The 13,484-nt window shown below is 34.4% G+C and overlaps 2 protein-coding genes across 7 annotated transcripts in view; both read left to right on the forward strand.

Annotated features, from left to right (window-relative positions):
• LOC117101248 (ubiquitin-conjugating enzyme E2 U-like) overlaps positions 1-7,479 on the forward strand; it is a 12,991-nt gene extending 5,512 nt beyond the window's left edge. For 2 of the 3 annotated variants that reach the window (XM_033241190.1, XM_033241189.1), the window contains exons 3-10: positions 338-422; positions 890-982; positions 2,455-2,549; positions 3,979-4,105; positions 4,501-4,692; positions 5,243-5,339; positions 5,974-6,092; positions 6,605-6,745. In XM_033241190.1, the coding sequence (XP_033097081.1) occupies positions 338-422; positions 890-982; positions 2,455-2,549; positions 3,979-4,105; positions 4,501-4,692; positions 5,243-5,339; positions 5,974-6,092; positions 6,605-6,711 (915 nt within the window). In that variant the 3' untranslated portion in view covers positions 6,712-6,745. Of the gene's footprint in view, positions 1-337; positions 423-889; positions 983-2,454; positions 2,550-3,978; positions 4,106-4,500; positions 4,693-5,242; positions 5,340-5,973; positions 6,093-6,604 lie in introns of all 3 variants that reach the window. The other variant, XM_033241191.1, reaches the window with a different exon arrangement.
• A 1,987-nt stretch (positions 7,480-9,466) lies between these two features.
• Positions 9,467-13,484, forward strand: part of LOC117101249 (sodium/hydrogen exchanger 9B2-like) — a 23,073-nt gene continuing 19,055 nt past the window's right edge. For 3 of the 4 annotated variants that reach the window (XR_004444255.1, XR_004444256.1, XM_033241193.1), the window contains exons 1-2: positions 9,467-10,193; positions 12,956-13,407. Coding sequence is in view for 2 of the 4 variants with exons in the window: in XM_033241193.1 (XP_033097084.1) it covers positions 10,192-10,193; positions 12,956-13,407 (454 nt within the window). In the remaining 2 variants the exon portion in view is untranslated. Of the gene's footprint in view, positions 10,194-12,948; positions 13,408-13,484 lie in introns of all 4 variants that reach the window. The other variant, XM_033241194.1, reaches the window with a different exon arrangement.

A 13,484-nucleotide genomic window follows, 5' to 3' on the forward strand; every position in this document is an offset into this window, starting at 1 on the left:
GTTTTGATTTCTACGATCGGACTACGATCGATAGCGACAAATAAACAGTGCCAAAAATGCTCCCATTTTGTAATAAATTGCACTATTTTGGAAACGGGGGATCGTTTTCTGGCTAAGGGGGTTCACTGGCTAAAGGGGGTTCGCCCGAACCCCTAAAAACCCCCCTGGCTACGGGCCTGATTATGCATATGATGATGACATTAATATTGACGATGATGGTGATGACGACTATCACAATATAGAAAGGGGAATGCTTATAATATTGACATATATGTTTTTGCATTGGTCATTTGTTGTATTTATTATTTGACCTTAACTGTTATTTGATCATGTACAGGGAATTGAGGCACATCCTTGTGGAGAAGACAACTTTCTGGAATGGACAGCAAAAATTTCTGGGCTTAAAGACACAGTATGGGAAAGTAATGGAAATGATTTTCATGAAAATATTAATGTTGTTAAAAGTAATATTTGGTGCCTCTAGGTCTTGTGATTTTATCATGCAATCATAAAGATCCATGAATTGCAATGTAAACAGTTCAGTAACCAGATTGATAAATAATTTATATTTATTAATTTGGAAAATTTGAATGGCTCCAGCTGCATTATTAGGAATTTAAATACAATGTATATTTTGTGAAAGACCATTAAAATTTTATTTTGGTTTAAAAAATTGTCAGTAACAGCAAATTGGGTGCTGGATTAACAAAACCTTTCAAATTTTATTTCTCTCGTGAACCGGTTTCTTTTAAATATGTAACCCCTTACCTTGAGTGGCATCATTATCCTTGTTTCGGATGATTGTCAATAAAAATGAATTGAAAAAAAAACGAGATATACACCAAGCCTTACCTAGCTTTTCATGTCTGTTCAACCTTTCGTTTTTTAGGTGGAATCTTTGTTGTAAGTTTGCAGTTTTGTGGAAACTATAATCAAGTGCCACCATCTGTTTTTTTCCATACTATACCTTTCCATCCAAATAGTAAGTTATGAAAAAATTATTTGTTACCTAACTTGATAGCGTGTGCAACAAAGTAAATGTTACGAAAACTCATTAACCACATAAGTGGCGGATTCAAGGGGGAAAGCCCTTCCCCAAGGGCAAGCCCTCCCCCAGGTGTGGATCCAGAAAGTTTCTGACGGTCAGACCCCAATAGGTTGTCCACACCCACCTCATCCCCACCATGGTTGGGACAGAGATGAGCAAATTTTAAGAATAAGCCCCTCTAGATGCTCAGAAATGGCACTCTCAGATGGTAAAAATGCTTTTTCAAAGCAGTGCTCGACAAAATTATTGACTTCCTCCCGACGGGAGCTATGCTTCTGTAGTGGGAGTTGCAAAGCAAATTATGATTATGGCACCTTTAGATGCCCTAAAATGACACTCATTCAGGCTTAAAATTTGAATATTTTATCTCCATTTAAAAAAAATTTTGACAAATGTAGGGGCTCCTGGCCGACTGGGCATCCCACACCCAGTGGATTAATATGATACATGTCCTACAGTCGATGTCAGAGACACATTATGCTGTTATATATCAACAAAGCCTTTTTGGATCAGGATGCTATAGAGCAAGGACCCTGGACCCTATGGGTAGGGTCCTGTAGGACCTCCGCACGAGAACGCATAAGCGTTATGCCACTGAACATGGATAGCTGTTTTATATCTGAGTACTACATTTCGTAATAATGGCCTCAGTCTTAGGTCTCCGTCTTTTGGCCTTTTTTACATCCTGATTTATTAAATCCTTGTAAAAAATTGCCGTATGGGATATAACGTGTTTGTCATCAATCGAAAGAAAATTCAAAATTAATGAGTGGTAAAATATTCGTGCTCTCCTTTCGCCCACTGCTGGATCTGCCACCATACTAATGGGTACACTTCCTTTTTTTCCCTCTTTCCTTCCTTTAACTCTTCTCAATTTTTTCTTCCTCATTTTTATTTTTTGGCGGGATTGACAGGGGTGAGGAACCAATCCCCCCCACTTGATCCGACCCCACCTCTCCCCTCCACAATTTTTTAATTTTAAAAAAATGAAGAGAAAAATTAAGTCTGAGAATGCCATTTCCGGCCTTCTAGAGGTGCCATAATCATAAATTGTCATACCTCAACCCAAGCCATTGTGGGGCTGAGGTGGTATAGACCATGCATCTATGAAAGCTCCTTTTTTTCACCCCCCGGCCCCCTCCCCCCTTTCCGAATTCTTTCTATAGAAGGAAGGTGGAGATTTACAGGGAAATCAGCAAACTGTCTCTGCATGTAGACAAAGAAGGTGTGGTAGTCTCCACACGTACACATAAATTTGGCATGTGCACTGAAGTAGTATTTATTTATTTATCTATTAGAAACTACCACATCCCTTATCGGATGGAATTGACCAATGAAATGTTTTTACCTAATTAATATTTATGAGGTATAGTAATATATGATTTCGGGTTTCTTATTGGGTGTAGTTGATATGAAAACTGGTAAGCCCTGCATTGATGTACTTCAATCTGATCAGTGGTTTACGTCACATGGAATACATCACATACTTGCGACGCTGCAGGTACGTACAATTATGCGTGATCGCGCTGGCTCTTCTTTCGTGTTCCTAAAAAGTATGGAGCAAAAAATAGCGCTCTTTGATTTACCAGGGAAGAAAAACAAATGACAACAATGACTGTACCTTGACATTTTAAGGAGATTTGTGATTTGTAATATCATATATACCTTAAGATTATGATCTTTGTAGAACTGATAAAATATTGATGCATTTTTAGCCTAGTCCCGGTACCCGGTCATGGTGTACGATCGAGAAATACGATCAATTTTGTAAACACATGCACACACAGCCCTGGGCCTACGATATGTACTGGGTCTCTTTGCTCTCTTTAATAATTTTGTTAAACTATAGTCAAATTTTGGTAAAAAATATTATGTTTTAAATGATATTACAGTAGATTCAGACATTTATTACTACTTTCTCAAATTTACTGTATAATGGGAGCACATAACTTTTTGTTGATGTTTTCAAAAGACTTGAAATAGGCCAATATTGGCGATTTTGCCATTGAAACATGTGCAGAAAATAGCTACAAAATACAGATTTAAATTAAAAACCGCATTAGGAAATGACCCAGAAAAAATACACATGAAACTACATACTGTACATTAGATATAGAGGACTAGTAAAAATCAGACATTTTCTGATGTTAATTATTTTGATGTTATGGTCCTCTAAAATGCTCCGAAGAAAAATATTTTTTTTAAAAAGTAACCTGACCACCCCCTTCCTTCAAATAATGTGACCGAATTTGCAAAGTTCTGAGGAGAGGCAATTATTTTTAGAGCTCCTTGATACTCAGCAGAGATCTATTTGTAGCTCTCCTCTGATTTTTGAAAAATGAAGGTCTGCATAATGTGGCAAAGACAAGCCAAACCAGTCACTTGTCGCAAATCATGTTTCAGAGATAATGGCCAAAACATGCTGGAATGTCCTCATTTTTTAGATCTATTTTATTGCACTAAACTAAGCTTTTATACATCATGATATGCTGTTATTTTTTCCATTTTCAATGTTAAAACAACAATTTTTAAAAATTTGATGTTTTTTGCCTGAGAAATGCTTGAAATCATAAACTTTGGAGGATGATTTCTGAAATATTGTACACAGCTGTATGTGTAAACACTTGTATGTTTAAATGCTTGTAATTTCATAATGAAGTGTCACATTTAAGTGATTATTTTACCATTTTGTAGCTCTCGTTTTTATCTTTAACCATGTATTAATGACTAAAAATTGATTTTTGCGACGATTGACTGGTTTAGCTTGTCTTTGCCACATATATGGGCATCATGATATCCTATCACACACGTATATGGTCAAATCGATGGTACATGTCACGTTAAACTTAATTGTGTGAACAGTACATAGGTGCTTTCTGTTGCAGTGATTTATTGATTTATTTATTAAGATTTAAATAAACATTTTGCAGGTAATGTTGTCCAACCCCATCTTGGAAAATGCTGTAAATGACGAAGCTGCTAATGTTTGCAAGCAATCACCGGAGCTGTATCGACAGGTTGTGCAGGACTGCGTGAATGCTAGTAGGAGAATTGATGGTATGCAATCTGATAGTGGTTTATCAAATTGTTCCCTATTTTAATTAGAAGAATATAGAAAACAATATTGTGATTTTTCAATTTCATTATCGTCATCATCATTGCCGTTTTTATATCTTTATCCCATCCATAATATGAATCTTCATCATCATTAACATCACCGACTTCATTATCATCACCTTCTTCATTAACTGTATTGTGATTATCCACCTCATTGTCCTTTTAATATCTTCATCATCATCACCATCTTTGTCATCATTATCTTCATCATTATTAATATTGTCATTATCCACCTCATTACTACTTTTATATCTTCACCATCTTCATAATAAGAATTTTCATCATCATTACTGCTGCCTTCATCATTATCTTCATGGTTGTTATTTTCTGTCTAGCTGGCCTTGATCCCCACAAGAAACAACCAACCAATGGAGAACAAGATACTGACCAGCAGCATGATGGCCATGATTGCCACAATACACGAACAGACACCGTGTATCAGCCAGCCCGCCTCTCATTTGACGACTACCACACAACATGGAGCGGAATAGCTACATCAAAAGCATCTCCAAATATGAAAAACCCACGTAAGTGTGCTAGTCTTAAACTATGCCATTTTTCAACTGTTAATTTTACAAAATTTGTTTACAAATAAACTTTGTTGTAGTCAAATACTATATAAAACCCTGTCCAGGCTATCAAATTTTATTTGACAAAAACATGTGACTGTCTAAATATGGTTGTGATGACATCACATCATGACCATATATAGGCACAGCATGACTATATATGGGCATACAACAGTTTTTTGTCAAAGAAAATGTGTAATGTGGACAGGGCTTTAGGGAGTATTTATTTAATATTAATATGAGATTGACCCTTGAACTTTAAATGTCACTGTGTGTGGGCAACACATATATGCCTAGGTATGTTTTTTTTTTTGCCCAATAAGAAATACAGTAATAATAATGCAAACAATTTCTCTACACTTCCTGTTTATGATAAGAAACATCACATTATTAGCACCACTCCTGAATAGGTGTGTTTTGAATTATTGGTATAAAGTAGCACAACGTTTTGTATCATTTATTGTAATGCCAGGTTGCTATGTTGATAATTTTCTCATTTTCATTGCAGTTCTTGAAGCTATTCGAGAAAACCAAAAGTTACAGACTGCTCATTTTGGCTTGCCCATTGAGGAGTTACATGAGCACATGAAAAAACAACTTGAAGAGTAAGAAAACACAAAAATAATGAAGATTGTTGATTTATTGAATGGAGCTCTGGCATGGTGGCTTACCTTCCAGCTACAGGGTCCTGTGTTCAATCTTTGCAAGAATTCTCGTGATTATTTGTCTTTTAGCATCAACCTTTACACATTTATTTATTTTTTTTATTTAATTTATTCCACTGGATGGTTGGAGTGGAGTTGAATAGCTTGGTGGTTGAAATGCTTGACTTCCAATTTTTAGGGTCCTGAGTTCAATTCCTGTCAGTGTTACAGGATTTTTCTCACAACCAAAACAACTCCACTACCTAAACCTCATATTGAGATTTAGTTTGTGTAAAGCATCGTGTGTCTATGTTTATTTTGTGAAAGGGATTGTCACCTACAAGTAGGACAGTGGTATATTCGCTATTGAAATCCTTGGTGCCTGTGTGTTGAATAAAGATTCACCCATGATAACCATGATATAATAAAATGTAAATACTATAGTAATGATAAATGATAAGTACTAGAGTAATAATAATAATAATAATAATAATATTGATAACATTAGTTTATAACAAGTAGTGATAGTAGTAATAAAAGTAACAGCAATAGCATAGCATTATTTATTATTCTAATTATTATTATATCCTTTTAGGCACAATTCTTTAATGTATGGAAAATTTGGGACACTGTCAACCAAAGCAGACAGCAGTAGACAACAACACCTTGAAACAATTTCAAAAATGAAGAAGATATATCTGCCTAAGAAAAAAGGTTTGTTTTTGATGTAGTTTGTTTACTCATGATTTTTATGGTGATACATTTATTGGATTGACAATGACATTCCATGGACCAACCCAACTTTTTGAGTTGCTGTTAATGAGGAATATTTGAGATTCTTGACTTTATGAGAACTGCCTTGTTTAGGTTTTGTGTTGCAGTACATAATGTAGTACATTTTACTAAGAAGTATAATGTACCTTCTAATACCTTCTATGCTTGAAAGGAATTATAAATTGTTACTACATGTCTAAGACAAAATTTATTATAAATAAGATACTGCTACCCAAAAATATTACTAAAAAATTAAAATATGTTACTGTTTAAACAATTTTGTCCCCTTTTAATTTTATTAATGATATTTTAGTTATTTTTATATTTCTTTCATTATCATAATTTTTCCACCATTACCATTATAAGTATGATCATTTTTATAATTAACCATCATTATTATTTGTCTTTAATATCATTATTCTTATAATGATCAATACTTTATTCTACTTTAGTTCCTCCTCCATCAGTGGCAGCAAGTGAAGTAGGAGAACCATGGGATAAAGATGCAGATGACCTCCTTGAGTGGACCAATAGTCTGGATGAAGACAGTTTACAGTAAATGGACCAATCACTTGGATGAAGACCGCTAGTTTGCATTAAATGGGCCAATCACTTGGAGGAAGACTGCTACTTTGCATGAAATCAACCAATCACTTGGAAGAGGACTGTTAGTTTGTATTAAATGCCATGGACCAATCACCTGGAAGAAGACTGCTAGTTTACATTAAATGGATCAATCACTTGGAAGAAGACTTACGTTGGATACGCCAAAGAATCCCTCATTTGGGTCTTGATATTGAGGATTGAATGGACCAATCAATTGGATGAAAAGTTTGTTCTGTATTAAATGGACCAATCATTTACAGGAATATGGTATACATTGAATAAATAGACCAATCACATAGATGGATCAATGACATAGATGAAGACATTTTTGCATTGAATGGACAAATCATCTGGATAAAAATGGTTTATATTGAGTAGAACAAAATACTGGATAAAATCTATTTTTGGTTGTGCCAATATACAGTATTATGAAGACAGTTTGTGTTGACCAAGCCAATATGCTGAGAACACAGTTTGCATTGGCCAAATCAATATGTTCAAAAAATAGTTTGCATTAAATGTACAAACTAGTGTAGATAAAGACATTAATTTTATCATTGTAATTATATTTATTCAATTACCTAAACCAATGGTAATCCCTGAGATGTTTATTTGTAGTGGTAAACTATATAGTATAGAACATTAGCTAGATATACAGTAGTCACAATGAAAACAAATGTGTAATTATTCATTGTGGAAATAAAGAAAAACTAAAAAACTACACTTGTATCTGATCACATTTCTTTATTTAACACACTTAAATAGATCATTGTTTTTTTAATTGGTGATTCGAATACATGACATTCAGTATTTTTTATTTTAAATTTTTCTTTATGTATATATATATATATATATCTATATTTTCAATATTTATATTTATCATTATTACATTGCATGAATATGTAATTACCGTCTATTCTATATACCGTTTTCACCATGACATTCTGGACTCCATTTTAAATAGATGTTTGTTGATTTTATGGGTTGTCGACGCATCCATTCTTCATCTACAGCGATAATATTGGCACTGGTTCGAATGGCATGCTAGCCAAGTCTTCTTGGATAATGACTACAAACCGTAGGCCCAGTGTACATAACTTGGGTCATGTGCACTTTAAAGAACCCAGTGCTGGTCCATTCAGCCTTGGCAGCTACTGTGGACAGACGAGAGTAGTTGGTACCAGTTTACCGGGTAGCTCAGACACCAAGAAACCTTCAGGGGAGAAGCAAGTTACAGTAAGAGCAAGTCCACAACTCGAGTGCTTTTGAGACCGTTTCGGTGTAAAGCTCTATATTTAATCTAACTACATTACGTGACGTTACAAAAATAATCGTAATGGGTACTTTCAGTGTACTGGGGTATCTACAGTATTCTTACCGAATGCTCATGGCAATATTAGGCATTTTAGACATTTTTGAATAAAAGTTTTTTGATTTTAGATTTACTGTAAATTCAAAGACATCTGTCTGTGTTAAGCCAATAAACTGTGTGACATGCTTAAATATGGTCATGATGACATCACATCATCACCATATATAGGCACATGATGACTATATATGGGCATACAATTGTTTTTTGTCAAAAAAATAACGTGGACAGAGCATTAGACAAATAAAATTTAATATTTCAATTGTTTGCTTTGTATATTTATGAATTAAGAAAATATATTTTTCACTAATTAAAAGGTCCAATCAAGTTCATTGACTTTCCACAAGTCCCTTGAAAATCTAGTGAAATGAATATTCAATTTCGATTGCTACTTAAATATTCATGAACCTGCAGTAGTGTCGCCCATATCACGCTTATTGTTTTCTCATACAAGATACTCGCACACCGGTGTGTATGTATATACAGTATGTGTGTATATGTGTATATATATATCATTTTTTGAAATTTGTTATGTATTTTATTTTTTAATAGTTATGATAAGAATGTGCTTTTAAATTTTGTGCTTGTGCTTTTTGTATTAATTTAAATATAACTTCTTTTTTTGTTATTTTGTTGGTCTTTAACGCACCGTCAATTGAGGAGTGCCACTGTGACAAAAGTGCAGGTTCAATAAATTATCATTGTGGACAGTGCCACCAACGAGAAAGTTAATTTAGAGACGGAATCCGAAAAGGGGGGGGGGGGGGGGAAATAATTCAAGTATGGGACGCACTAATCGCAATAGAGAGTGAGTAACCCAAGTGTAGGGCCTAGAACCCAGGCTAAATTAGGCCTGTTTTTGTTTTTTTTTTGTTTTTTGTTTTAAATAGCTAACATGGCAAGCCTTCTTTATTTGCTTTGAAAGGAAGGGTAGATAAGAAATTTATTCTATGCTAATCAATGGATGCTTTTGGTCTGACATTGGTTACTCTTCTAACTCTTTCAATCAGTTAGACTTGCTCCTCTAACCCATGACCGTCTCTCCCCAGCTTCTTACTTTATAGCAGGTTGAACAAAATTTGATTGATTTAAATAATTCCTATGTCATACTCTTATGTTGAGTACAGACAATTGACTACCATATTATGTAGTGTGGAACATGTACTTGTCTTATATGCTAAAACATTTTTAGCTTATAATATCATGCAACATTTTTTTAAGTCTATATTTTATGAATAGGATGATTTAGAATAATATAAAACATTATCAGGGGCGGATTTAGGTGGGGCCGGCCCGGCCCGCCCCCCCCCCCTTTTTTTGGGAGGTAAAAAAGAGAAAAAAGAAAGAAAAAGAAAAAAATTATAGCCCAGAACGCCTCAAATGTTATTTTCGTGCGTCTAGAACACAAAGATTTCGCGGGGGCATGCCCCCGGACCCCGTGGGACATTGTTGTCTCGATCGCCCAAATTTCGAAACCCCTTTCCACCCCCACCTTTGGACATCTATCCGCCCCTGTTGTTATAATTATAACATACTTTTTAATTAGTTTTTAAACATTTCATCATATAAATACCTTTTATTAGTATCTCTATTTTTATTAGTATTTGATAATATCTCATTTCATCATATAAATGCCTTTTATTAGTAGCATTATTCTTGTAATGTTTATGTTATGATTATACAATTGTCTTAGTATTGTATTTGTACATCAGTAACATTTTTTTATTCACATGTGTTATACAATTTTTATTGTTCTTCATCTTTGTTACTTCTCCGGATACTTCGATGGTTCGAAATAATACCGCCATTGTTCATTGTTCGATGATGAATTAGGTTAAGTGTCTGTCGCCCTCTCTCGTTCTCCATTACTCAAGCTCCCCTGCATGTCCTCATAACAAAATACTGTGGACTGTGTAGTAGCTTGGTGGTAGGTAGTTGTGGTTGGCTCTTTCTGCGAACTTGGGAATGCTTTGTTAGGAATGCTAAAGCAATGTACCTAGGACCTGTAGGATTATCGGGAAGACGGTATTCAATTAAAAAGGCATTATTGTATTTCTGACGCACATGTAGGTATATTTATTTAAATAAATTATTTTACGATTGTAAGCTAGGCGTCTCTACCACCACCAGTCAGCTGTGTTTACGTGGGACAGGTGGTAGCGCCAGTCTTTCAAGGGTGTAGGACGGTTATCAACCCGTTGACAGCTCGTATAGGGTTATCGCTCACAGACTGGTCCCACCCGCCCCTGTTGGTTAATTTATCATCGAGCTGTACACATTAGGGAGCTAATACTAATAGACTCGGAGCGCTGTCTGTAGTCTACACAGGCATTATTATGGTTTAATAATATCACTCTTCTTTCTTTAAAAAAATTCCTGTTGTGTGGGTAGATAACCAGATTTCATTTCGAGGAAAAATAAGCGTTAAATCAACTCAAGCCAAAAAAGAGGTATCCACCATCTTCGATAAAAATTGATTTTTCTATTATTATATTTTATTGGCTATTTGCTCTTCTAGTTGAACAGTATTCCACTAATTATATAAGACTAATTATATAAGTACAATGCACACATTTAAGTTACTACTTAAAACACTGTACTGAATAATATTAATAATTTATAACCATCAGAATCTCATGTGTTCTCTTCTCTTTATCAAAGTGGCCTCTGCTCTGTCTCTTGGGGCCACTCGCTACCTTGGTCGCCAATTCCTTGAATACCCGGTCACCTGTGCCAGGAAAATGTGTACCTGCTCCTATGTTTGCGCCACCTAGGTAGGGGACCAGGATTGCGCCAGTGCAGAGGCGGGCGTTTGATTGAGCCTTCGAGATTAAACACCTTATATAATTGTTAAATCATCATGCTTTTTGTCTTATAAATTGGTGTAAAGGGCATATTCACTATAAATGTAAATTATTATTATTATTATTATTATTATTTTTTTTTTTTTAACTTAAATTTCCTATCCTTAAGCTTAGGTTTTGAGTGCGCCATCAATGATCATAAAAAAAAATAATGCTTAAACAAATCGGCATTAAAGTCACGCTCAGGAGGAAATAAATTTGTTGATATGTTGTAGAACTGATTTTTCTAGGACAGAAAAAAGTTGTTTAACGAAAAATTGGGGAACGGTGAATGAGATACAGATTTTTGAATATTTAAAAACTGGGGGTAAAGGGGTGTAACTGCCCAATTTTACACCTTTTACCCCCAGTTTTTAAATTCAAAAATCTGTATCTCATTCACCGTTCCCCAGTTCTTCGTCAAACAACTTTTTTCTGTCTCAGATCTACAATAGACTTTAATACTGTGTATACTTACAGTATGATAGACATGCTACATATTTCATTTTTTTGTTAAATTATAAATGCTGTAGGTTCATTTGAAAAATGTATTTCTAAGAAATCAAAATTTATTGAAGTATTTCTAATTGGAGAAAGGACATTCGGTTTTTTGTTGCTATTTTAAGCATAAAATATTTTAAGCAATTCATTTTATTTTTTTCGTTAATTATAGATCAATATTCTTTGTACTAAGAGATTGTTTGCCTTACAGTGTTATTCTGTTTCATAATTTTACCTTGTAGTATTCCTCAATATTGTCAAACAAACCTCAACAGATTATGAAAATGATTGTACATCTAGCCAGTACTTGAGGTGATGGTAATTTTTGCATTACTTAGCTTAAAGAATGACTTGAAAATTCTTGTACCAAAGTCATGTCACAACACACATCAAGGTCATGCACCGTGAAATTAATAATTTGTTCTCTCCATACCGCACTCTCCTTATATTGAAAGTCATATCAACAGATTAACTGATCATGACTGAGTCCGCATACCTTTCAAGTTGATTTCTGCATCACAATGTACACTATTCAAGCCAAGAACCGTTAAAGATAAAAATTTGAGAATGAAAAAAAATGTTAAAATGTCATCTACACACAGGATTTGCATGAAGTGCAAAGAATTAAGTTCAAACTATGCCTGAATACTGTATAAATATTAAACCATTTTGCATGCATTACATTAGGGCCTTGGGGAAGTTCAAAAGGTAAGGTTAAGGGGGAAATCCCTATGGCTCCAAAGGTTTATAAGTTATTTCCGAGGATTAAAATATTTTCATTAGATCTACTGTAGAGAACAAAAAATGTTTGCCTCATTCCCTATTTTCAACAAGTTTGTTATTTGTAAATTATTCATGTGTGTGAATTTGATTCATCTCAAATACATTTGTACCAGAATATGTTGTTTATTTTGTGTCTGCATTGGTTTTTAGTTTTTGATGTGGTGGGAAGGACAAGACTTTTTATACCTTGTCTAGTGAACCCGCTGACTGCCAGTAATAATGATTTCAAATAAAAATAAATTATATTTATTGGCCAATTAGCGCACCGCTGCCACGAAAAAAATGTAAATTTCAGAAAAATATACAAGTTTTTTTTTGGTTTTTTTTATTATGCTCGCTGCTGCCTTGAAATCTCCAAAAATAAGTTATTTATATTTCTTTTTAATTATATAAATTTACAGCATTTAATCATCCCATTACTACACTGTTTGCATCACCAATAAGATCTTATTTTTATTTTATCTTCCGTCTGGATGTTTTTGGCAAAACTGTTTGCTAAATAAGAAAACAATATTTTATTTTTATTTTTTTCCCTGCGTCCTCTGATCCTTAAAAAAAATAAGTTCACGAGATAAGGTATAAAAAACTTGCCTCATAGCCCATGATGGCTCTTCTTACAATTAAGTATTGAATTGAATTTTTAAAAATATTATATAGTTTGAGATTCAGGATTTAAAGCCTTCTTTGTTTTTTGTTTTCAGGTTCATAAGTTCCGTCAAAATGGATGAACATAGAAAGGCAGTCTCCTTTTCAGACACGCATGTTGTGGCTAATAAGAATGGAAAGTTGAAGAAATACAAAACAGATGAAAACTTAGGCGGCCACATGGCGTCGGCTGCCGATACCTGCTGCACAAAGTTTAAGGATTCTTGTGAAATTGCATTCAGTCCTTGGATGACCCATCGCAACCCACTACCGACAAACGCATCACGAATTGAACGTTGCAAATACTCTTTGATGTGTCCACCGCATGGACTATTGGCTAGAGCTTTAACTTACGGACTTATTCTGGTTTTGGTCTGGGCTGCTATGTGGTCAATAGCGGGAGGAGATGCGCTTCCTGGCGGAAACTTATTTGCACTGTATGTTCTCCTTGTTTGTTGTAAAATTGGTGGAATTCTTATATCATTCATAAAAATGCCTCCACTTCTGGGTGAGTAATAGACTTAAAAGGTATTCAGTTTTATTTTTTTGATGCTCATATTGAAAGGCAAGGTTTTGGTGTCTACT

Source organism: Anneissia japonica, unplaced genomic scaffold (assembly GCF_011630105.1).
Source record: "Anneissia japonica isolate Jap-2015-1 unplaced genomic scaffold, ASM1163010v1 scaffold1859_len985614_cov190, whole genome shotgun sequence".
In the NCBI taxonomy this organism is placed as follows: Eukaryota; Metazoa; Echinodermata; class Crinoidea; order Comatulida; family Comatulidae; genus Anneissia; species Anneissia japonica.